We start from the raw sequence: 24,973 nt of genomic DNA, 5'->3' as shown, positions 1-24,973 counted from the left end.
CAACAAAATACACAAGTCCAGCACAACATTAAATAAAAGAAATCCCCCCCCACCCCCCCAAATTCAGCCACACGTTCCGCTATAAAACACTGAGCGATAAAAACAGGCACTTAAATTTCCACCACAGGTCTACGTGAAACTGACTTGATCCACACTGGGGGGGATGGATACGGTATTTGTTCACAATACACACCTCTGAATAAACCACTGAATGAAATCACACACACTCACTCACACACAGATCCAACAAGTTGAATGGCACATTAATAAAACCAGTTCTCACCAAACGCCTCTGGCAGCTCTGGTCTGGAAAAGCGGATGATCCGCAGCACCTGAAAACAGAGGAGGTGCCACTGAATCAGCCCTTGTGAGCACAGCTGTTTGCATCCCAGCCCCCCAATCACCCCCGGGATTTTACCCTGTGCTCCGAAAGAGAAAGCTGCAACATCATACATTCACACGTCAGCCTTGCACACTCACTCCTCTGTTATCAACCCCGCAGTTGAAGGTTTCAGAATATTTTCCAGTTCATTTATCTCTTTGCTTGAAACTTGGCTTTCTTGAGGAATGAATGTGACCCGTATTCACACAACCCACGAAGCTGCTGACTTTGGACCCGAAGGTTATAGGTTCGAATCCCACCTCCAGCTTTAGTATCCTTGAGCAAGGTACTTACTCTAAATTGCTCCAGTAAAAATTACCCAGCTGTATACAGTAAATTTAGGATAAATAAGAATTTCAGTACCGTTAGGCTTTTATTGATTGTGAATTAGAGGAAAATTTAGTTACAAATAAAAACAAGTAAATGGGTAAATAATTATAAGTACATTAACACTGTAAGTTGCTTTGGAGGAAAGTGTCAGATAAAGGAATAAATGTAGCAAGAGAATTGCATCACTTCAGTTCAACTTGCCACGTTCACACCTGCTGTCAGGTGTTCCTGGGCGCTGGAGATCAGTAACAAGATGAATTTCATAAGTGTGTGTAATGTGTGTCATCAGTCAGCACTGAATAAGAGGGTACTAGGGTAGGCAGCAGGGTATACCCTGGATGGGGTCCGGTCCCTGGCCAGCAATTCGCTCACAAATCCACCTCAAACGTATGTGTCTGCATGGTGTGAGGAGACTAGAACGCACAAAAGAAATCAATGCAAATTCCACATGCACCGGGCAGCTATAGAACCAACATCCAACTGCACAGCCTCGGCACTGCGAGGCTCCAGCACTAGCCACCACTCCGTCAACCCACTCTTTTTTTTTTTTTTTTTTTTTTTTATATTTATTGCCACTAAATCCAAGGCTGGTCAAGAACTTAACCGCTGAATAAATCAGGGAATTTCAGTACCATTAGGCTTTTATTGATTGTGACTTAGAGGAAAAATTAGTTACAAATGAAAACAAGGCACAAACAGCCCTCCAGTCCTGATTGTGCTGTTAAACTGACCAGCCAGTGTGCACTGGCACTTGTCAAATGACATGTTCTGGTCCCACAAAGAGAGTTGCGGTGGCACAGCAGGTTCAGCCAGTGCCCGCCGTCTGGCTCGCCGTGACCCCGATTGGGACAAGCGGTTGTTGGCGATGGACGGTCCCAGAAAGAGCCATCAAAGACAACACAGGTACATTAGTTCAGCCTCACTATGAATACTCACAGGAACCAGACAGTGTACTGCTTAGAGCTAGTGCCTTTGCACCCAACTGTCACAGGTTCGAATCCAGCTCCAGCTTTAGTACACTTGAGCAAGGTACACACACTGTCTGAAACTGCTTGCGCCAAGCAGGGTTGTGGTGAACCGGAGCCTAGTTCGGCAAAACAGGGCGCAAGGCCAGAGGGGGAGGGGACACACCCAGGATGGGATGCCAGTCCATTGCAAGGCACTCCAAGCAGGACTCGAACCCCAGACCCACCAGAGAGCAGGACCTGACCAAACCCGATGCCCCCCTTTGAGCATGGTACTTACCCAAAATTACTCCAGTAAAATGACTTAGCTGTATTAATGGGTAAATAATTGCAAGTGGGGGGGGTGTGGTGGTGCAATGGGTTTGGCCTGTGCCTGCTCTCCTCCCCCTCCAACCTTGCGTCCTGTGTTGCCAGGTCAAGCTCCAGTTCGTCGCAACCCCGCTTGAGACAAGCAGTTTCAGACCGTGTGTGTGTGTGTGTGTGTGTGTGTGTGTGTGTAACTGTAAGTACCTTAACATTGTAAGTCACTTAGGAGAGAAGCTTCAGCTTAGTGAATAGCTGTAAACCTGCAACCCACCTGGATCTGGGGCGTCCGGCTGGAGAGCAGGGAAGTCGTTGTCAAACAGGAAGGTGCTCTCGTAGTTTGGGTTTATCTAGGAGGTAGAGTTCAGCTCAGCGTGTGCGTTTCATTCAGAAATCGAAAGCTTACTCAGCGCTTTTTTCTTTTTCTACTGAAAAGAGCCGTACACATCATTGGTTGAAAAAAGTGGCTCCATTGAATGTTACCTCTGCAATCAGCATTACTACTGTAAAAAACAGACAAATCTTTAGTACTGTAGGACAGCTAGTAGGGTAGTGGTCAGAGCTACTGCCTTTGGGCTGACCCAAAGGTTGCAGGTTCGATTCCCACCTCTGGCAATAGTATCCTTGAGAAAGGTACTTACCCTAAATTCCTCCAGTAAAATTATCCAACTGTTTAAATGGGCAAATTATTGTAAGTTGCTTTGGAGAAGAGCGTCAGATAAATGAATAAATGTAAATATACAGCAGAAGTGGCACTAGTCTCAGTCCAGCCAGTTCAGCAGCAAATTAATAAAAACAGCAATGAAGTGAAAAAACCTGCAAACTTAGGAATTCAGCACAAGGCACAGAAAACAGCTTAACTGCAGCATCCATTAAACGCCCATCTTCGACAGCAAGCTAATTTGTAGACAATTACGTCTGCTTGATTAAACTTTTTCCCCCCCATCCAGGAGCTGTCTGTGTGAATGGACTTTAAAAAGTCTGCTCAAATAGGTCCTCTGACATGTCTGCATTTGCATAATGCCAATTAAATTTCAAGGCAAATCATTTAAGTCTACAAAAACATAATAAACAGGAACAATTTTATAATTACACGTGAACAATGTAGTCTCTCGCAGGATGAATAACATTATGTGGATGATACATGCCTACTGAATAACAATTTGCCATCACAGCAGAACAGCTGAACAAAGTGCAAAATTAAATTTTGCAAAGCCGACAGAGTTTCTTAGGAGAAGTAAAACTGCGGTTGGGCATTTCCCAGAGTGGGGCTTTGTGTCGCAGTTACACCGGTAAAAAGTACGTACACGCAGTTCTACGAAGCCAACATCATCGACTGGGCCTTGACTTGGGTTGCTCATCGCTTTGGCACCGAGGCCAACAGGTAGCGTAGCGCTAAAGCGCCGCTGCCTTGCAATCTGAAGGTCCCCAGTTTGAACCCAACCCCTGTCGCTGTACCCAAGATTTAAGGTATAGTACTTACCCCCTGAAATGAGAAAAGTCAGAATACCTCACTGTATGGGTAAATCATCCTGAAGTTCATATCTAAAGTTGTAAGTGACCTTGAACAAAGAGCTCAGCCACATAAAGGTTAAAAATGACACATCGTAACAAAAATTTTATGCCCATATTTTTTGTATTTTGCATTCAGCCTTGTTAGATTAAACACACTTTTGTATTATTTCATACCGTATGTCAGTTTTCAAAAAATATTCTACATTTGTTATTAATAAATTTCAGTGAATTTTGGCACTGGGATCCAAGTACCAAATATTCCAGTACCTTTGAGGATCTGACGCTTTCTAGAACGTTCTGGTGGAAAGGCTGTAAAGTGCAAAACTAAAACCGACACTCTAGAAGAATTAGTGGTATTTTTGTAATCAGTAAACTGTAAATAATCATAATTGACGCAAAAATCGACATAACTGAGAACTTTGAAAAATGTTGTCCATCCATACATCCTCAACAACCGCTTGTCCCGAGGGGGGTCGCGGCGAGCCGGAGCCTAACCTGGCAACACAGGGCACGAGGCTGGAGGGGGAGGGGACACCCCTAGGACGGGACGCCAGTCCGTCACAAGGCACCCCAAGCAGGGTTCGAACCCCAGACCTGCCACACAGTGGGCACCAGCCAAGCCCGCCGCGTGAAAAATGTGACATTGTGTAATGTTTATTAAGATCCCCCTCTACCACCATTGCACATTTATAGATCCACAATCACTATCTAACAAATCAACCTGCCAATTTATACCCCTGATAGCGGTAAAACTGCCCAAATCAGCATGAGCTAGTAATACTCTGGCGGCTCTGCTACTGTTACACAGGCAGGTCTCCTTTACCTCTCCGTTGGCCCTTCGGCTGCCGGGGCACAGAGGATTTGTGGGGTCATGTCGAGGAATGTCCTCCTCGGGAGGTTTTTCCATCTGCCCCTTCCATGGGCGCTTCATCCGATGGGCAGAGACCAGAACCCAGGAACCTCTCAGTGGGTTGTAGCGCAAGTGCTGGTGCTCTGAGAGGGGAAAAGAAAGACGGGAGCATGAGGAAGATCTCACAGTCCCATCATGAACCCTGCATCCTGGAAAGAGCTTCACATCGTGTTCTTTCTCAGCACAATACCAACAATTGTACTTAATCAACTGGAGCAAACAGGAAGCAGTCAATGTTACTTTACCAGTTTAATACTGGCTTGATGACGGTTACTTTGTAGGTGTCCAGTGCTCTTGAAAAGTACATTTTATTCATTTGTGTCATTTTCATTCTTAATAATAATATGATATATAGATATATACATATGCTATATAAATATAAAATTATTTTTATTGCAGGGGGTGCAGTGGCGCAGTGGGTTGGACCACAGTCCTCCTCTCCAGTGGGTCTGGGGTTCGAGTCCCGCTTGGGGTGCCTTGCGACGGACTGGCGTCCCGTCCTGGGTGTGTCCCCTCCCCCTCTGGCCTTACGCCCTGTGTTACCGGGTAGGCTCCGGTTCCCCGTGACCCCGTATGGGACATGCGGTTCTGAAAATGTGTGTGTGTGTGTGTATTTTTATTGCTCAATTTTCTATATATAAATATAAACATTATGATTATATAATATGTTTTAATATATATATAAACAAACATTGACTACTTTATGGCAAGCAATTTACAGTGTCTGATAACGTCTAATAAATCTACTATGAGAATTGGGTATTGTTTTTTATTCTATCAGTTCAGGTTTAGTGACTTAAGGATCTGAAGTCTCGTCTCTTAAGGTTTTTCACCAGAATTCCTTCTTTTGCCCCACATACACAGTGTCTGTGGGCGTTTCTGTCTGTCTGTCTGTCTGTCTACCTGAAGTGACTCGCAGACCATTAATCGCGCGAGCTCGCGCACACGCACCTTCATCCCAAAGCTGGAAAAGACACTTCTAACACTTAACGGTTTCAACACAACCGGGAAAGTTTCCCAAAATGCCCACATGAGCAATTCCGCGCATAACAGAGTCTAGGCTCCAACTCATGAGTCGTCATGTGCCATAATGGGAACCGTCGTGTCTATACATACTTTTTCTTACTATTAGGACAAAATGCAAAAAACATTACCGCCAGGATCAAAATTTTCTTGGTCTTTATTGTCCATTTCTGCGAAGAGTTTTTGCGGATCAACGGTTTCAGTTCAGAGATCTCGCCGCCGGATGAGTTACAACTCTGAGGTTCACTGTAGCAGTTTCCTGAAACCGTCCGTTCGTGCTTCCGATTGGCTAGTTGTCATTCGCGGATGTTTTGATTGGCTGGAAGCTTCTACGATCACGCGGTCAGCCAGCTGATCAAACTTTCTTTCTTCGTCAAAAACGTCAACAACAGTGGTGAACAGACGCAGACCGCGCTTTCGTATAACTCACAAGCTGTGCTGCAGGAGTTGTTTTGTCAACGGCGGAACAGTAATGAGCAAACGTGTAAAAACGGGCCTCATAATAGTTTCATGCTACCTATGAACGCCTTCAGTTTAGTTACGCTGGGTAACTCGTGACGACACGCAAGGCAGTCCGTTGAACCCCGCTCGCGAGACACATCCGAATGATTTCATTGGTGGAAAAAGCCAAAACCTTTGCTTGTAATTGGTGGCTCGACACGTCAGTTTTGAAAGTTCGCGTCCCTCCCATCGGCCGTGACAGCGAGCCCACCACATTCAATGAAACGCGCTGTAATGTTTGAGTGGAGCGCGGCGGCTCCCACTTGCAGTGATTGAACGTGGAGTTGCGTGTCGCCTCGTCTGTCCGAACCGTGTGCGGTCTCCGTTCTTTGTCCCGCCATGTCTGTTGCAACCAAGGTGTTAAAACTCGTGGTGGCAGCTGGAGTCCTGGTGCTGGTCGTTCAGTACTTGAAGTACTGGATGGCGAACAAACAGTACGTGTTCAACAAGGAAGATGTGGCCAAACTGGCCAAGCAGTACGCAGGTAAATATCCGCGCCTGAGTCACCGCTTAACGAGCCTAGTAGTAATGGAAGCGCTCGCGCCGGGCACTTTCTCACCTCAGCACTGAAATGATCGCGTTGCTGAGTTTTGCACGCGGTTCCTCAGGACTTTCTGGCAACTTTGTCACCGTTGGTCACTGATTTAATTGAATTTAAAAATCCAGCGGGGTTCCCCTGCGCTCCCGGTTTTAACGCGACTTTAAAATGCGCGCGTGCGGAACCCAGTCGCGCGGCGGCGTCGAGCTCCCAGCACACCTTGCAGCTCGAGGCAATTTCTCACTTTGCCGGCAGTTCCCTACGAACACGCGCACGCTTTCGCTGCATGATGGACTTTCACCTGATAGCCAGAAGCTCGAGGGCTAAAACGTGAGGAAGCGAACGCGCTTCGCAATTTGTGATATATTAGGGAGTCATGTCAGTCAGTTACTTAGTCGGCGGTTCTCAGTCTCGGCTCTTGTGGAAAGTGTTCGAGTCGCCACGCGACACGGACCCGAGACGAGGTTCGCAGGTCACAGCCGTGTGCGGCACGCGGCCTTGAGCCCCGGCGCGCGACACCGAAAGCGTTGCCTCCCAGTTCAGTTGCTTTTCCATTTAACAAAACCGTTGCCTTGGCTCGTTTTTCCTCACAAGGTTTCCTGCAAAACTATTCTGTACAGGACTGTATTTTTCTTAACAAAATGAGTTTTTTTTTAACTAAAGGAACTTCTTTTGGCAGCCTACTCGCTGTAACTGCCCTTATTTACATTTATTAGTTTTAGCTGTAAGTACAGTGTTAATGTACTTACAATTATTTAGCCATATATACAGCTGAGTCATTTTACTGTATTAATTTAGGGTAAGTACCTTACTCAGGGTACTATAGCTGGAGGCAGGAATCGAACCTGTCATCTTTGGGTCCAAAGGCAGCAGCTCTAACCACTACACTGTGCTTTTCTTCTTTTCTTTCTTTTCCAAATGACCCCACTCTTTTCCATTTCTTGTTGCAGGAGACCACGTTCGGGGCTTCTAAATATCCTCTTGCGTCATGTTGCCAATTGTTATGATCACTGGTTCCGCTCCTCTCCCCAGGCCAGGACCAGGAACAGGCCTTCTCCAAAGTGGTGGTGGCGCTGCGCAGGAAGTACCCGGGTCACATCCTGCCGGACGAGGACCTTCAGTGGGTGTTTGTGAACGCGGGGGGGTGGATGGGCTCCATGTGTCTCCTCCACGCTTCACTGACTGAGTACGTCCTTCTGTTTGGCACGGCAGTGGACACCAGCGGCCACTCTGGTGAGGTTCCCACTTGGCACCTGTCGCTACAGACTTTTTTTAAAAAAGTTGTTTCTGCAAAAGGATTCATACTGTCTTTAATCAGGAAATGTGGTAAAGCTAACATATTGGGAACACTGTTGTTGTCACAAGAAGAGTAGTCTGGCTTTAAATCACGGTCCCTTAACTTTCTGTACTAGGTCGCTACTGGGCAGAAATATCAGATACTGTCATCTCTGGGACATTTCGACAATGGAAGGAGGGCACAACAAAGAGTGAAGTGTATTATCCTGGTAAGAAAAAAATAACATTATTAGAACCATGCGCACGTCAGTGTTTACCCATTGAGACTTTTCATTGTTCCAATAAATTTTGATACGGTATTTGAAAACGTCAGTAAATGTTACCGCAATACTGAAAATGACATCGAAGACCAACTGAACACACGCACACGTTGAAAACTTAACTGGACATGTAAACAGTCATTTAAATCGCCATAATGTAGTGGAAACTGAAACGGTAATACTTGCGTGCCTCTCCTTCCAGGGGACACGATCGTACACGCGGTGGGAGAAGCCACATCCGTGCAGTGGAGCGCAGGAACCTGGATGGTGGAGTACGGCAGGGGCTTCATCCCCTCCACACTGGGCTTTGCTCTGGCTGACACAGTGTTCAGCACACAGGACTTCCTCACCGTGTTCTACACCGTGCGGGTCTATATGAAGGCCTTGGTCCTGGAAGCCGGCACTGCACTCACCCAGTCAGGGCTTTTGTGAGCCCATTCAGTCCGTCCATCCTCCGTCCTTCAACATCGCACCACTGAAATAAGTTCACTTTCCCAAAGAGTTTTAAATGTCAAAACAATTTCAAAATCAGAATTTTTTTTTTTTGAGAACCCAGAAGAGCAGTTCAGTCTGTCCGATGAAACGTCTGAATCTGGAATCTGGGTTTTGGCAACAAAGAACCCCAGCAGTGCTGTGAGACTTAACCCGTTTATCCGTTGTCATAGACCAGATATTCTTCATCTGCTGGCGTGACCTCTTGGGAATGTTGTCATGTGGAGACTGCAAGAAACGGTTACAGTTGTGCTGCTCGTGTTGTTTTCATACAACTGTTTCAGAAGCCAGCAACAAAAGGAGTTTTGATGACCTGATTCAGGAATAAAGGTATTTTAACAGACAGTGGTAGTCAATAGTACACTGGCATATTGTTTATACATGAGTCACTTTATTTTTTTTTTCTTGGAAAAACCAACTTTTGTTCAGTTATGGTTCTTTGGTTTCTTGCACCTTCTTAAAACTCAAGTATTTATTGACAGGGAAGAGCATGCTGTTTCTGTACAATTATGAACATCCTATTGATTTCAGCCCCCTACATTCTTTCAATCCAAGATGTAGGCAGCCTTTCATGGTGTTGTTCACTTGCATCTTTCAGTAAAAAAAAATTAATAGTTTTTTCATGTAAATTCTGTTCCTTGTTCTAGCTTGCAGACAGCCGGTCAAATCTATAGTTTCCTTATCTAAAGCCTTTTAAATCTTAAGGTTTTCTTGGTTAAATGCTTTTCTTCAGATTAGAGACTAAAAAAAGTCAATCACAGAGAAATATTCACTTATCTATTCATTCTGTATAATAACCATGCATTTTATCTAGGATCTTTAATACATTTACACTTATTCATTTAGCAGATGTTTCTCGCCAAGGTGGTGTACATCTCAGGCTAATGAGACAATGCATTACACCAGCAGAAGGAGAGATCTGGATACGGACATGTGATGCTGGAGTACAGTTAATTTGTCACATTCCACCACCATATGAACCAGTATATATCACACAAGTAGCTGCACAAAAGTTTATTCAAAAAGTCATTTAAAATTAAAAACATTTATTATGCACTTAGTTTGATAAATCCAATCAAATCTTTTTGTGCTTTAAATCAACTGCAATTTTACAGCTGAAAACAGCTTTTACATCCGGCGTGTTTTGAAATGTTTAATTTTGTCTTACATTCACATGTTTTCACAGAATTCTGTTCCATTTGTTATTGGAAGAGTCTGTTGTAACATGAACAAGGAACATATTGCAATAACATGGTGGTGTTAATGACAAATCAATGTCCTGAAAAAATAAAGTAATAGTCTTGTTCCACATTAATATCTAAACAGGGGCCAAGATGGGGCTTTGTAGTGAAGGCACAGGGTTTCCCTGCGGTGAAAGGAATAAGGCAGTTTTTGGTACAACTAAGCTTAACAAAGGATCTCTGTTTTCATTTTCTTCTGGCACTGCGGCAGGCCATCAAACGGTTGTCATAAGAGAAAAACCAGGTCGTGGGCTGATCGTGTGACCAGGGTTACCAGGAGCCTCACTGAACTGAATGTGTCTTCATGCCAAAAGATCCATTGTATCTCAGGAGTCCTGCGGGCCTCCTTCCAGTTACAGTACTGATCAGCTAAAGCTGTATCAGTCAATCATAAATGCACTTTAAAATAGTTCATCATTCTGAAAGGACTGGCGTCCTGTCCTGGGTGTGTCCCTTCCCCCTTCGGCCTTGCGTCCTGTGCTGCTGCGTAAGGCTCCAGCTCGCCGCGACCCCGCTCGGGACAAGCAGTTGACGATGTATAGATGGATCATTCCGAAAAGTCATAAAATGGACATGATGCGCTGTAACCATTTCAAATCAGTTTTGCCTATGCATCATGCATCCTGTTTTGAAATTGTTTCATCCAGCAAAGAGCTGCTTTGTTTGAATGTTATACACAGTGGGCTTGTTTAAAAAAAAAAAAAAAAAAGTCACATTTTGTTGACAAAGGTCCCCGTGTTCCTCAACTAAATATTCTTCCCAAATAATCCCTAAAAGTTAAAAAAAAAAAAAAAAAAAAAAGAAAGAAAGATTGAAGCTATTGCACCCCACTCTCCACTTATTTGCCCGGCTTGTCTGTGATACTGAACCATCCTAAAGTCCATTTCATCCATTCTCCTCCAGGCTCTGCTCACTTCGCCTCGCTGCTAAGAATTACTATCCCTACCATTTTTTTTCCGCAAAATGTTTTTTTGCAGCACTTCAGCTTTTCTGCTGCCATAAAACTGCACAGCTTTGTGCTGCGCTTCTCCTTTTGCTCGTCCAGCGGTGTCCATAAATCTGAAATGGACTTTTAACGACTACTTCAATCCACTTTAGGTCGGCTTTCATAAAAATGGCCTAATAGCTCAAGCGCTGAGACAGCTGTGTAGCCTGAAGAATGTCAAAAATACAACTATTTCATCCCCTTAAGGGGATCATGACCGAGGCAATGCCAAAGTCTACTCTAGACAGGGGAACGAACACACAGTGTCTGAAACCGCTTGTCCCAAGCAGGGTTGCGCCAAACCAGAGCCGAACCCAACAACACAGAGCACAAGGCTGGAGGGGAAGGCGACACACCCAGGATGGGACACCAGTCCATTGCAAGGCACCCCAAGCAGGGCTCAAACCCCAGACCCATTGGCAAGCAGGCCCTGGCCATACCTGCTGCACCATTGTGCCCCCAAACAGGTAAACACACACACACGCTTTCCGAACCGCTTGTCCAATACAGGGTTGCAGGGAAGCAGAGCCTAACCCAGCAACTCAGGGCGTAAGGCTGGAGGGGGAAGGGACACACCCAGGACAGGACACCAGTCCATCACAAGGCACCCCACGTGGGACTCAAACCCCAGACCCACCGGAGAGCAGGACCCGGTCCAACCCACTGCACTACTGCACCCCCATACAGGTAAACACACTCAGTCTAATTATTCTCCCCTTGTGACCTAAATGCCCTTTTAACAGGGTGCATAAAATAACTTTGATTTTATCTCAAATTAGAGCAAACGGCTGCTCTCGTCCAAAGTACAACATTAGAACAAGTAAAATTTCATAACAATTAAATAAAAATCATAATTCCAGGTTGTTACAACACAACTGCACACTTCCAGCAAACTGGCCATTCTTACTAACTGGATGCGCTTATACCCTTTTAAATGCCTTTACGTCATTGCACTGGCAGCCAATGAAACGCGCACGTCTCTCAGTGAGAACCAATGAAAACGCGCAACGGTTTCCAGAGATCCTCGGTCAGTCAGTGAGCGCTAATGCCCGTCCGAAGGAGGCGCAGACCTGTTCTACAGCCCGCACATGTAAATGAACTCGTTATGTGTGTTAGACATGATATAGAGCACATCGTTACATCGCTTATTTATTAATTTGTGGTAATATTAAAATAAACACTCCCGTAGGGAAAATTGCCTACGAATTAATCGACAATCGATGGAACTTTCATATCAAGCCATGAAAACAGCGAATCAAGCGAGAGAAGCAGTGAGTACTCAGTCAGTGTACCTCGACAAGCTGTGATCACTAATATATTTATATTGAACTGAATGTTTCAAAGAGAAATATCAGTCGCTGCAAATCTCCCTTTGTAATTACGTTCGGGGGGCATCATCATGATCAGTTTGTTCGTCTAGCGAGGAGTACAGTGCGTGTCTTGGGCCGCACTTATCGGTAACATAGGAAGGGCTATAAGATTGAGGACACTTCCATCATAGGTCTCCTTCTCTAAATAAATCGCATGCAGCTAGAATTCACTCTTATTATGGCAAGTCCCACTTGTACTGCGCGTATCAAGTTTTCAGTTGTCATGGCAACAGCGTCACGTGACGCGCGTTCCACACGGCCGATTAAGTGCTGTTCCTGCAAGTCGATGGCGCCGCTCTGTGGACAGATGGGGAATCGGCCCTGATGCGGCTGCACTTTCCAAGTGCTCAGATCCCTTTCCTTTCCCCGAAGGACGAACTGAGAAACGAGACCAGAAGGCGGAATTTGCTGATCCTGATCTTCCACTATCTGAAGGAGGAAGGGTGAGCGCAGCTGCTGCAAACTACAGGAGGTTTAGCAGCAGGAAGTAGAAGAGCATCATCCCTTTTATGGCGGTCACAGCAAAGCTCGCGCTCATGTTCCCTCAGGTATATGGATGCTGCCGGGGTCTTGGAGCAGGAGACCAGTTTTGGCCTCCATAGGTTTGAAGCCTGTGACAACATAGACTTGGAAACCATTCTTATGGAATATGAAAGCTATTATTTCATCAGGTTCCAGAAGTATCCCAAGTTAACCAAGAAGGTACCAGAAACATGTAAGTTACTTCTTTCACTTTGATACTCTCCAAGTGGAAAAAAAAAAGTATATTCTCTTGTGAACATTTCTTTTCTCAATCCAGGTGAAAGCAGACAGGCACGAAGTAGTGGTAAAAAAAGGTAAACCTAAAAATAACCTCTTTTTATAACTTGACTACCCAGGAGTATTTAAATGTTCTGTTCCCACTGTCCCACTTTGGAAACCGCTTTTTAAGGCGTGTGTTTTAATCCTCACGCAGGACCAGTTCAGCCTCCCACACGTTGCCCAGGATCAGCTCCACTCACTGCCCCTCATCCAGGCTGAAGAAGGCGGAGTCCAAGACGGTGGCCAAGGACGGCAGCAAAACCGCCAGCGTGAGTCTCCACGTGCTGTCACTGCAGTCTCCGGGGGGTCACGTGGACCAGCGGAAAGTCCACAGCAGGACAGGTGTCATGCAGTGATGTGCTGATGTCTGAGCCCTAAACATAACCCTCAACAGGAGAATGGACAGTCATCCCCACCTGAGATGACTGAATTTGGCCTAAATGTGTTGCCCATCATCCGGAGCGGGGCGGGAGAGGCGGCACAAGTGAAGAGGGTAAGAGTGCTCAGTGACAGGCATGGGCTCACCTGTAGCGGACAGCTTGAGAAAACCCCGCGTGCTTGACCGTCTCCTTATGGGCTTTGTCTGCGGGCTCTGCAGGCTCAGCTGCTAGACTATCGCACCCTGATCCATGATGCTGTGAGAGGTGTCTCCAGTGAGCTGACCTGCCACTCAGACCCCACGGTAGGTTCTCTACTAGCATGAGGCAATTAAATGTTACTTTTCATTCGTTTTAGCTCCTGCTCCAACTCATAGACTGTATACTGCCGCGGTGACGGGAGACACGGTTCGCTGCACAGGTCTGAATGCACCGTGTCCAGCTATACCTTACAATTCCTTATAATAAAAGTCAAATAAATTACCAACGAAGAGCTCAAGAGATACTCAAAGCATTAACCAAAACCTGCACACAGCAACCAACTCATCTTAAACACCATTTCATATAGACAGATATACAGTATTCAGGAATTCAGGTTGAATACTTTTCTCAAAGGTACAACAACACGACCGGTGCTGAACCTAGAACCAGCAATTTTTTGGACTCCGTGCTTTAGCCACCACGGTGCAGAGGACCTTTTGTATGAAGTCTTACGAAAAAAAATGTCTCTCGTTGTCCCGCTCTGGTGCTTCTCCCCGGACCACTGCGAAAGGACCGCCTGTTGAAACCAATCAGCGCCTTCTGCGGTATGAACGCTGAGACCAGAGAGCTTGCAGCAATTATCAGCAAGGTGAGACAGCGCCTCCCGGCGGTAATGCGGAACCGGACGGCAGCAGTATGCTCTCTGGTGGGGGTTGTTAACTAGAGCTCTGGGTGGGCTTCGGGGGGCGGGGGGGTCTGTGAAGTCAGACTTGCTTTAAAGATAATACTGTCTCACTAAAGAAAATATGTAACAAAGCCAAAAACATTACTTTGTTCCTCCAGTCTGTGACATGCACATATTCGTCACACAATGGAAACATTTGATCCATGGAAAATTCCAAGTTGCAAGGCGGTCAAATTACCACAATTTCTTAACGGGTGGAATTATCAGTTCCTGGATAAAAAAACTATCACCAAAAATGTATAATAATAATAATACCAAAATAAAAGGTATTTTATACAGAACAATGATCAGAGTAACATTTTATGATAAAATTATTCACCCTAGAATGTCTCCGTTTTGTATTTTCACTCATTTACACCGTAACAACAGGGTGCGAGGCAAGATAATTGCCTGTGTTTTTGCCACACTGAGTGGAGAAACGTATGAAACGGGCAGTCAATTATGAATTGCCTGGCTTCAGGTATGCTGAGGGCCCATGTTCCCCCCCCCCCCATCTGGCTGCCCGAGCAACACGTGTCACAATATAATTGAAATAATCCATTAATGGTTTGATTATAGTTTATTTCTATAAGGACTTGAAGGAGCAAGGATCCACTATCATTCCTGCCGTAGTACCCTTGAACAAGGTACATAACTTAAATTGCTCCAGTAAAAACTATTGAGCTGTATAAATGGGTAAATAACTGTAAATAGCTTAACACTTAAGCTCACTTAGGAGAAAAGGGTAAGCTAAATTAATTAATAGTAGTACTGAACCTGCTTTTTCAGTTGAGAGATGTTTACTTTGAGGGTTAACATGATAGGAAGAAGGAAGTATATAGAGTAGATGGTTTTCCATAACAAAACCATCTACTTTATAAACTTTCTACTTCATATCATGTTAACAGTATGTAAAGTCTACATGATTTGTAGAGAGAAAGGCCTAATAGGCAGTAAAAAAAAAAAAAACACTGTGGAAGTAAAAAGATGACTTAACTGGGAAAAAAATGCCATTTCCCTGAATATTTAGCCTGTCCTACATCAGAAAGGGTATATGCAATGTATTCATAAGTCATTGTTGTGGTTTTTCATTGAACAGAACCCTGTGATTTGAGTGTGGCCATAATCGAGTTTCAGTGAAATACATTCAGTGCCGTACTTGCTCTGATTTATGGACACTTTTTCTAGAGGGGGTCCTTAATTTTCCTTCGATCCTTAAAGTAGGCTGTCGCCTAGAAACAGTTAAGGACCGCTAATGAAAATATATGGATTTTTTTTTCTCTACTGTATCATAGTAGATACTGAGGTGCTTTGCAGGTGAATTATCTCTGTGACTGACAAAAGTCATATTACTGAAAAATCCAGTTTGCTCAAAAAACATGGGTTGATACCAACAACTCCGTGGGGAGAAATCAAGTTTCTGCATGTATATCATGGTGGGTAAGAGTCGCACACCAAAGATGTGCTTGCTTTGGGGTGGAAAAAACCAGCATGTGTGTTAGCTTGACAGTGTCTTGGATAAAGGCAAAGCAGCTTACAGTGATCTCAGAGTCATCATAAAAAGTACATATAGAGAAGAGACACCCCATTACTGTGATGATAGCTATAAGTGAACCTGGGTACAAATGAACCTTAACACCAAGACTCAATTTTTATGTTTTGCCTGCATGTTTTCCCCACTAGAGGGCAGCACTGCATCTTGCCATTTGTGTGCAAACATGTATTAATGAAGGTCTCAATCCCATCTCCCTCATGTCTTCTGCTAAAGGACATCTATTTACACAACCCCAATGTGAGGTGGGACGACATTATCGGGCTGGAGGCCGCCAAGCGATTAGTCAAAGAGGCTGTCGTCTACCCCATTAAGGTGCGGGGCCATGGAACGCCTTGGTATTTCTCAAACCGCCGCTGGAATTCGATTCTGAATACATCTCTTGTAAAGGGTACAGGAAAACAAGGCTCCAGTTATTTCTTAACATGACATTAAATCTATACTTGAATACCATCCAATCTGGCCCGGAGACCCCTTCCTTCATCACCTGCCTGTTTGGTGATGACCATAAATTAGTTTTTGGAGTTCTGACATAAAGAAACTGAAAATAAAGTGATTTTTGAGTTTTTGTCCTTGTAACAACACATGTTGAACAGCACGTCTTGAAACAGTCCAGTGAATTTTTTATTCTACTCCTGAACTTCCCCCATACTTCAATAGATCTCGCAATTCAGTGTGTACCATCAACTATGCACATAGTCTCCGTTAAAATATAGATCACATTTGTCCATATGAAGGTTTTGCTGAGATTTGACGCATGATACTAAGAACTTACTAGTGTCAGTGAGTGAAGAAACATGTTAATATCTTAAAGAACTAGTTCGATTTCTTTTTTCTTCCCTTAACAGTACCCACAGCTGTTCACGGGCATCCTCTCTCCCTGGAAGGGTCTCCTACTCTATGGACCCCCTGGTCAGTTAGTGTTTTCATAACATCTCTTACCTCACTCAACCATCTGACTTCTACAGCACCAGAGCACCTACCTAGCATTGCCCCATTCAATCCTAGTTTTCTAAATCCGTTATCCATGTTTGTCTCTCAAACATTTTTCTGTGTTGCTCACCTGTCCCATCTGAGTAATGATGTGTCACCATCAACAGCAACACCGCTGTCTTTTTCTCTTACCTATAGGCACAGGGAAGACCATGCTTGCAAAGGCAGTTGCCACAGAGTGCCACACGACCTTCTTCAACATCTCCGCCTCCAGCATAGTCAGCAAGTGGAGGGGCGACTCAGAGAAGCTAGTCCGGGTCAGTCCTACAGTTTCAGATAGCATTTCCCAGCATTCCCAGCACAGGGACATGTCCTCCTGTCTGTCAGTCAGTTCCAGCCTTGGTTTTTCTACTATTACTTTTCCAAAACAAACTGTTCCCAACGGACTTGTCTGCTCCCATTCAGGTTCTGTTTGAACTGGCCCGGTACCATGCTCCTTCCACCATCTTTCTAGATGAGCTGGAGTCTGTCATGAGCCAGAGAGGAACTGGCCCAGGGTGAGATTCCAATTGTGTATTATAGCCACATTAGCCATACTCCCAGCCACCGCAATTTCCAGACCATAATTTTAGCGTTCTCTAATTTGCTGGGTTTCCAGAGTTTCGTGAAGTGTATCACAGTTACTGGTAGAGAACCAACTCCACCCTACACTGATTTCATGTCTTTGTTTCCCTGGGCTCATCTACTATCCGACACACCCAGAGGGGAGCATGAGGGAAGCCGTAGGATGAAGACTGAGCTCCTGGTACAGATGGATGGTCTGGTACACTCTGATGACCTGGTTTTTGTGCTGGCTGCTTCAAACCTGCCCTGGTGAGAGTGAGAGTTTAAAACACCCAGAGAAGGAAGAACCCATGATGTTTTCAGGGGGAGACTGTTTATTGTTGGTCCTCTTACACCCTCCTCCCGCATATTCACCTGCTCCAGGGAGCTGGACTATGGCATGCTGCGTCGCTTGGACAAGCGGATCCTGGTGGGTCTGCCCTCGTGTTCTGCTCGCCAGGCTATGATTGCACATTGGCTGCCACCACTCAGCAACACAGAGGGTGTCGAACTGCGCACGGAGCTGGACTACGGCATGCTGGCACAGGTGGGAGGAGCCACATTCAATTCAAAGCCACTACGTTGATAATTAGACATGCACATGCAAGTTTTTACATTAAACTATTTTGTGGTTAAGGAGACAGAAGGCTACTCTGGTTCAGATATTAAGCTGGTGTGTAAGGAGGCTGCAATGAGGCCCGTTCGGAAGATATTTGATGCACTCGAGGACCATGAAGGAGGTAGGTCACACACTCCATACCTATCGCGGAATGCTTGGCCCGAGCGTCCGTACTGAGGGATACGAAATGTCATCTTGTAGGTAACTCAAAGATGCCTGTGATCCAGCTGGAGACCGTAACAACAGATGACTTCCTGGAGGTGATTGCTCACACCAAACCTTCAGCCAGAAACCTGACTGATAAGTACATGGCATGGGAGAAAGAGTACGAGTCTGTCTGAAAAAAGGAACGCTCCCATACTCCAACCTTATTGCCGTGGCTCAGCAATTACATCATACTAGCTGCCTACATGGACTTCATCACACATAATCTACAACTTATGTTTTGAATATATTTATTTATATACAGTAGGCTCTTAGCATTAAGGGCAACCTGAAACACCACCTTGTTATCATACACACACACCATCTGAAACCACTTGTCCCATACGGGGTCGTGGGGAGCCGGAGCCTAACCCGGCAGCACAGGGCATAAAGCTGGAGGGAAAGGGGACACACCCAGGACGGGATGACAGTCCATTGCAAGGCACCCCAAGCGGGACTTGAACCCCAGACCCACTGGAGAGCAGGACCCGGTCAAACCCGCTGCGCCACCGCACCCCCACACCACCTTGTCATGCAGATATTTATTCATTTAGCTAATACCTATGTCCAAGACAATTTAAAATTTAAGCATTGTACGCTAATCTAAGAGTTTTTTATCCATTTATACAGCAGGATAACTTTTTAGTGTACCAATTCTGGCCAAGTTCAAGTGAAAAAAGTATCCACAATATGTTAGTATTTCGCAAAAAATTTAGCAGCAAATTTAAGTAAAAAATATCTACAAAGATACTTTTTGACTTAAACTCATACTTTGTCCAAGGGTGCTAGCTAGAGTGGGAGCAGGGATTTAAACCCGGGTCCTTTTGATTGCAAGGTAACAACTCAACCACTACGCTACCAGAAAAAACACTACAGTAGTGGGACTGAGGTACATGCACTGAACAATGAACACTACACTGATTCTAGTGTGCCCTTGCAATGGTGCTATGTAGCAGACTTCTATAAATGCTGTTACATGGTATATTTTGTTTCATACTGTTCCGCTGGATGTTGTTCGTCAACTTTGGGAGATGTTCAGATTCTAAACATAACACAATCAGGATTAATCTAATTAAATGCTATACAGAGTCATCAAACAAGTGTTACGCTTCAATCCATGGTACTGCCTTTCCATCCAGCTGTTTGGGCCAAAGTTTGAGTTTAAAATGTTCATGAAAGTGTGTTGAGTTCAGAGTCATGGTGGTGTTTTAAGGTTATCGTTTGTGTCACAGTCATATCTGTTGCTTTCTTGTAAGAAGAATGAGCAACCTTGTCTCCTGGTCTGTACTCTCCCTATCCCCATTCTTGTTATTAAAGCCATTGTGGTTACAGCAGGTGTTGTAAGATGTGGTCAACAGCCTGAGGGAAACTGTCACAGGTCACATGAGGCGAAGGGTTGATTTTAGCTTCATCTCCAGGTCGGTACTTTCCTGTAGGGATGATAGGTATTGTTATTTAGTTCCTGGACTCTTCATGCACATAGTGCAGGCATAAGAGAATGATCCCCTCTGCTTATAGCTGCCACTGTAGACCAACAGAGAACCTTACACATTGGAATCTTTCTTACCAGTTTTGACTAAAATTCCCAACATTCCAGAGTTCTGAGCCCCACCTACATCATCTCTGGCATCCTGTTGAAAAAAATAGATACACACCAGGTTTCTCTTTTTTGTCATTGGTGATCAGATTAAGGACATCAACAGGATAATACTTGGGTCACCACAGGCAGCTTGTACATACATCACCAATCATGACAGCCTCTTCAGGCTGGCAATCCAGCTCTCGCAGGGCCTCAAGGAAGAAGGTCTTCTCAGGCTTACCCACCACAGTAGCCTGGGTATCTGTGGCATACTCTAAGCCTGTCACAAAGGGCCCTGGGCCCAATGCTAGGCCATCCTTCCTCTTGTAGTATCGGGCCTTGTGGATTGCTATCAAGGGAGCCCCTTCCAAGAGAAGCCTTCCATGGAAGACAGAAGAACAGTTCAGACCTTAATGTCTGAAGGGAAAAACGGGAGGGCAAATGTTTTACAGGCGAAAGGAAGGCAGGAAAGGTATAACACAGGTTCTCTCAGATCCTTATTATTCTTGTGTTACTCAACACTAGCATTACTGTCAGCTGTCACTCAAACTGCTTAAGTCACCTCTGTTTCCCTGACTTCTGCACAAAAGAATCTGTTAAGTCTTGCTAAACTCCAAGCAAGACAGTTTTCTTTTGTCATCACTGTTAAATATGTGATCCTGTCAACACAGCTTATGTACTGAAAGTGCAAACGTTGTGTCACCTGAAAGCCTTGTTCATCGTCTGGTAGTTGAAGTGCTCAGGAGCTAACCCAATCACCACAGCATTAGGGTCAGAGGTCTCAATGCCTGTAGCAAACAGTCACAGAAGCCATGCAAATTCAGTCATATACTATGTTGCTTGAGGCTGCTTATACAGGTCTTCTATGCAATGACTGGCAAAAACTGTAGCCTGATTGCACAAATGTAATACACCCTCAGCAGAACTTTTGTTCATGTTTTGAGTCTTTGAGAAACTGGGTCAAGGTAAGCCTCACTAGCACTGTTATACTAAGACACTAAGGGACATGAAAACAACAAAAGCTCTAGCATATTGAGCTAATGACAGTAGTAACCCCCAGTGATACTCCTTCCCAGAAAGAGTGACCCACCTGCAAAGTCCTCCAAAGCACTGTCATGTAGCAGCAACAGAGGCCTCACACCCGCCCGCTCCACCTGGCGACAAGCAGCACTCAGCGAGGTGAAGATCTCATGCTCCTCAATATGGAAGTCCAGTCCATGCAGGCGCTCTACCAGCATCCGTCTGCACTCCTTCGTTGTGTTGGTCACAAAGCGCACAGAAACTGGGGCACGCCGCAACCTGAGCAAGTACAAAGTAGTACGCATGCTCCTCAACTTCTGAACCAATAAATAAGAGAATTATAATACAGATAACGCTTGATTTATGCACTGGTTAGATTCTGTAAGAACCTTGGATATAGCTATTTAAAAAAACAGGTCGTGTTTTTTTATATTAGAGCTACATGAAAACCGATTTCAAATAACGCAACTTTCCATAAACTCCGACCCAATGCCATTTGTTCATGTGCACCACTAGCTATTGATCTCAGACAGTGACAAAAACCAGGCAAGACCTGTAAACACTAGAAAAAAAGTTAAATTAATGGGGTCTTATGCTCCTGTTCTATATGGGTGCATGTTATTGAAATCTACTGACTAGTGACAAACAAGTCAAGGCTGCTCCACTAGAGAAATTGCAGAAAATAAGTGAAGAAAATGAAAGATAAACAAAAAAAAATGCTTGGACTTGACACCTGAAACATAAAATAAACCGAATACACACTAATGTTGTGAGTCACTCAGTGTGGGAACACCCCTACGGGAACATAGCAACGTCAGACGGTCATCTAAACTTCTGGCGGTGCAGACATAACAGTGGCCCTATGTGGGAAGAGGACATGGATTTGGACAATGTCCCTACCACCAAACTGTTAACAACCTTGAGATGACTGACCTGGCAAGGGCTTCCTGAGCGCCCGGCACCGCTGAGTCTTCAACGTGAAGCGTCCCGCTAAGGTCAATTAGTACAGCCTTCAGCCGTCGTCTTGCTGCCATGACACCGGCTGCCACACAAAAAGGTCACATTTAGCACTTTTTACAAAACACTTTCATGCATCACCAGCACCATAGCCCTGAACAATCAGATAGAGCATCTTGACATGTTCCCAAAAAAAAAAAGTTTCCTACCACTGAACCCTGAAAAGAGGGACTAAAAAGTGACTATTTCCATAACACTGTGGTGCGTAAGGATAGAGCTGTATGTCATTTGGTTACCCAACTGATCACCAGCTAACAAACAGAATTGAAATGCAAATAATCTTTACATGTCTGCCTGCCGAATGCATCCACCTGCCCTGAATTCTCCTCAGATAACCAGTAATGCAAAGATTATGCGCCGCTTTGGAGCCGAATGACGGGGGAATATCCGTTGAATTATTTAGAAATGCTGGATTCGATTTAGTTATCGTTCTGGGTGCACGATTAATGCTCTTAATTCAAGGCGAGTGTGTTGTTTGGATGCGCCAGCCTTTTTTCGCTGAAAATGTGCTGTCCAGCGACTGACATTCGGACCCAGTGTAAACCAGGTTGTCTCCCGCGCCAAAAACCGACTGTGTACACATTTCAAACAATTATGCGAACGAGTAAATACATGATAAGAGTTCGCAGTGTGGGCTGAGGCGAATTTAGCGTCGATGGATGCTAGTACATGTTCTGATACTTAGCTTAGCTTAATCCAACAAATTATGAACCTCACTGAATTATGAATAACCTGCGAATAGCTTTTCAAGCAAAAAAAAAAAAAAAAAAAGAGTGCATCTGTATGGTACAGCTACACACTACGAGCGGGCTAAAGGACGTGCGTTTCGCGCCATACTGTCCCACTGCGAGTACCGTGTTAACGTTGCTCTCGGTCCTATAACACCGAGAGACGCGCGTGCAGTCAACGAGCTCGCGACCCTTCGCTAAGGTGCGCGCGGATTCCGGGAGGGTCCTCCCGCTCCGGAGGAGCGAGAAGAGGAAAAAGGTGTCCGCGGAGATGCCTGAGTCGAGTTAAATTGATCGTTTGAGTGATACTGTATGTTTATTAGGGAAAATTATTCCTTAACCTGTGTAAATGTTTCTATTGTTCAGGAGTCTCTGCTGCCATAGACTGGCGTCTAGTGTGTGTAGCCTCCGGACCACCACGACTGTGTTACGAAATTAGTAGTGTACATACTCATTAGCTGACGCTTCTCCAAAGCGAGTCACAATGTTAAGATACCTACCATTATTTACCATAATACAGCTGCGGAATTTTTAATAGAGCAATTTAGATGATGAAGTGCCTTGCTAAGTGAGGGCACTAGATGGGTGGGATTCGAGCCTGCGACCTCTGGGTAAAAGGGGGCACAGTTCTAACCCCTACACTACCAGCTCAATTGGTGTTCTGAGTACTTGTTTAAAATGTACTCACTAATCGTATAAAATAACTATCGCTAAGTAATAGCATAATAATAAAATGTAAAACGTAATAAGTATTCATTGAGATGTCACAATAGCAAACAAACATGTTTAGAATTCATATTCATATTTACTTGGCCAAGTGAGGGTCCTAGTTTTCAGTCGTCAATCCTGGAAGTTCAGGGCACAATCAGTTCAGCAGGTTAAAAGCATCACTAATCTTTGTTTTTACATTTCCTTGTTTTACTCTTCCTGCTATTATTTGTTATTATATGTATAAACTACATGTCTGCTAATAGTGCTTTGTAGCATTCGCTGTTCCTCCAACTTGATGTGGACCAAAGGTCCTCACGCTTTTCTAGGCCTTGGGTTCATTTATGATTATGGTGAAGGCTAAGAACCGCCTTCCAGAAAAATGTACAAAAATATCGCACTGAAAGCTGATTACCTTCACATAGAATTATGTCATACATAGCAAGAGTACTGTAATATTTTGTTTTATTTGTAACTTTTATTTAGTTAGTGTTATTTTCAAAGTAAGCCTCTGCTTAGCAGACCCCCAGAGGTCTAAGTTAAGAACCCCTGTTGCACAGCATCCTTTAGGAAAATAAATTTAAGCTGTTGGAATTTATACACATATGTTTAATAGAACCTATTCGGTGTGAAATAGTGTTGGGGAAAGGTTGTTCTACAGTGTAATGGTTCCATTTTACTTTATTGAGGATGTGCTGTGGAGGGTGAACAAGCTCTGTGGTTTCAAACATGCTGGCAACTTTAATAATCACTTAAGAGGGTTAGCATGGGGACAGATTGATCACTCATTTAAAAAACGTATGTCATCAGCCACAAACAGATGTTTTGCATTATGAAGATTTCTGTAAATCTAAAACGGTGGAAAAGCATGATAATCACATGAATTTAGAACCATAATCCAAAATCTAGCCTCACAGCACAGGAAAATTCCTACTAAAAAGAAAAAAAAATTATAGCCATTCTAATATTTTAAGAGTAATCATTTATTTAGGTCTCCAGAGAAAATCTTACATATAATTACTAACTTGTCAATAAAGTACTGGATACGTAAACACATTAGGACAATCATACTTAACAGAGCATGTGTACTACAGCATTTTAATTGCCTATTTAAGCACAGCCTTCTCAGAAGATATGATGCGTTCAGTTCAGAGGCATTCAGTCAAGCACATTAACACACGTTGTGCATTTTGGAAATGAATTTAAAAAAGTAAACTCAAGATGGATATTATATTACTTCAAATAATGAAAATCATTTAATTCCATGAAACAATATTGGTATATATTTTATCACCAAAATACTCATCTGCATTTTGAATATGAGCACTTTCAGTGTGTGCATAAACATAAATGGTTTACCAGACAGAAAACGGTTTACCGTAGAAATCTGCAGTATTACATCCATCCATCCAACCATCCATCCATCCATTATTGATAACTATGTCCATTGCAGGGTCACACTGGTCTGAACCCTATGCCAGAAGCATAGGGTGTAAGGCAAGGTACACCCCTAATAGGACACCAGTTCCTTGTAGGATATACTCATGGATCCATATGTATACACAAAGGTGAATTTATTTACCAATTCACCTGTTTTGCACTTTGGACTGTGGAAACCAGAGCACCCAGGAGAAGCCCACCTCAGAACTTTTCAGCAACATGTTCAATTTTCCATGCTCACTATCCATGACCTGTGATCCATTGCTGCTGGATATGTAGCCACATTATCTTGGACAAAGATTATGGAGAATTAATGTTACATTTACTGGATTTAAGCTTGATCTCGCTGATAAACA

General features: G+C 44.2%; 4 protein-coding genes across 5 annotated transcripts in view; 2 read left to right on the top strand and 2 right to left on the bottom strand.

Annotated features, from left to right (window-relative positions):
* Positions 1-7,344, bottom strand: part of galt (galactose-1-phosphate uridylyltransferase) — a 49,373-nt gene extending 42,029 nt beyond the window's left edge. Inside the window, exons 1-4 of one of the 2 annotated variants that reach the window (XM_018755066.2) lie at positions 7,313-7,344; positions 4,319-4,488; positions 2,255-2,330; positions 284-332 (exon numbers count right to left, since the gene is read on the bottom strand). In XM_018755066.2, coding sequence (XP_018610582.1) covers positions 284-332; positions 2,255-2,330; positions 4,319-4,488; positions 7,313-7,319 — 302 coding nt within the window. In that variant the 5' untranslated portion in view covers positions 7,320-7,344. Of the gene's footprint in view, positions 1-283; positions 333-2,254; positions 2,331-4,318; positions 4,489-5,559; positions 5,972-7,312 lie in introns of those variants that run through there. The other variant, XM_018755057.2, reaches the window with a different exon arrangement.
* On the top strand, positions 6,101-9,171 carry sigmar1 (sigma non-opioid intracellular receptor 1). The gene is made up of 4 exons (XM_018755080.2): positions 6,101-6,413; positions 7,500-7,700; positions 7,880-7,972; positions 8,226-9,171. The coding sequence occupies exons 1-4, from the start codon at positions 6,269-6,271 to the stop codon at positions 8,453-8,455; spliced, it is 669 nt and encodes a 222-aa protein (XP_018610596.1). The 5' UTR covers positions 6,101-6,268; the 3' UTR covers positions 8,456-9,171.
* A 2,616-nt stretch (positions 9,172-11,787) lies between these two features.
* Positions 11,788-18,498, top strand: katnal2 (katanin p60 subunit A-like 2). Its single transcript, XM_018751347.2, has 16 exons — positions 11,788-12,012; positions 12,484-12,554; positions 12,660-12,826; positions 12,911-12,947; positions 13,067-13,181; positions 13,307-13,405; positions 13,511-13,594; positions 14,062-14,139; positions 15,983-16,081; positions 16,615-16,678; positions 16,898-17,016; positions 17,165-17,256; positions 17,462-17,572; positions 17,687-17,849; positions 17,940-18,042; positions 18,123-18,498. Exons 1-16 carry the CDS (start codon positions 11,962-11,964, stop codon positions 18,260-18,262), a joined length of 1,593 nt encoding a protein of 530 aa, XP_018606863.1. The 5' UTR covers positions 11,788-11,961; the 3' UTR covers positions 18,263-18,498.
* A 150-nt stretch (positions 18,499-18,648) lies between these two features.
* hdhd2 (haloacid dehalogenase-like hydrolase domain containing 2) lies at positions 18,649-22,673 on the bottom strand. Its single transcript, XM_018748692.2, has 7 exons — positions 22,596-22,673; positions 21,658-21,766; positions 20,795-21,003; positions 20,408-20,492; positions 19,866-20,082; positions 19,693-19,756; positions 18,649-19,555 (listed from the first exon to the last, which is right to left on the bottom strand). The coding sequence occupies exons 2-7, from the start codon at positions 21,756-21,758 to the stop codon at positions 19,452-19,454; spliced, it is 780 nt and encodes a 259-aa protein (XP_018604208.1). The 5' UTR covers positions 21,759-21,766; positions 22,596-22,673; the 3' UTR covers positions 18,649-19,451.
* Between the last annotated feature and the right edge of the window lie 2,300 nt (positions 22,674-24,973).

This window comes from Scleropages formosus, chromosome 6 (assembly GCF_900964775.1).
Source record: "Scleropages formosus chromosome 6, fSclFor1.1, whole genome shotgun sequence".
Taxonomy (NCBI): Eukaryota; Metazoa; Chordata; class Actinopteri; order Osteoglossiformes; family Osteoglossidae; genus Scleropages; species Scleropages formosus.
The sequence above is the reverse complement of the archived record's forward strand: the minus strand, read 5'-3'. Positions and strand labels throughout refer to the sequence as shown.

Excerpts from the sequence above, each read along its gene's own strand:
- katnal2 (XM_018751347.2), top strand. The coding sequence starts at position 11,962 with ATGGAACTTTCATATCAAGCCATGAAAACAGCGAATCAAGCGAGAGAA. Across the intron at positions 16,082-16,614 it reads CTGTCGTCTACCCCATTAAG|TACCCACAGCTGTTCACGGG; the intron begins GTGCGGGGCCAT and ends TTCCCTTAACAG. Across the intron at positions 17,257-17,461 it reads CAGAGAGGAACTGGCCCAGG|AGGGGAGCATGAGGGAAGCC; the intron begins GTGAGATTCCAA and ends CGACACACCCAG.
- hdhd2 (XM_018748692.2), bottom strand. The coding sequence starts at position 21,758 with ATGGCAGCAAGACGACGGCTGAAGGCTGTACTAATTGACCTTAGCGGG. Across the intron at positions 20,083-20,407 it reads ACGATGAACAAGGCTTTCAG|GCTTCTCTTGGAAGGGGCTC; the intron begins GTGACACAACGT and ends CTTCCATGGAAG. Across the intron at positions 19,556-19,692 it reads GGGAATTTTAGTCAAAACTG|GAAAGTACCGACCTGGAGAT; the intron begins GTAAGAAAGATT and ends TCATCCCTACAG.
- sigmar1 (XM_018755080.2), top strand. The coding sequence starts at position 6,269 with ATGTCTGTTGCAACCAAGGTGTTAAAACTCGTGGTGGCAGCTGGAGTC. Across the intron at positions 7,701-7,879 it reads GGACACCAGCGGCCACTCTG|GTCGCTACTGGGCAGAAATA; the intron begins GTGAGGTTCCCA and ends TTTCTGTACTAG. Across the intron at positions 7,973-8,225 it reads GAGTGAAGTGTATTATCCTG|GGGACACGATCGTACACGCG; the intron begins GTAAGAAAAAAA and ends CTCTCCTTCCAG.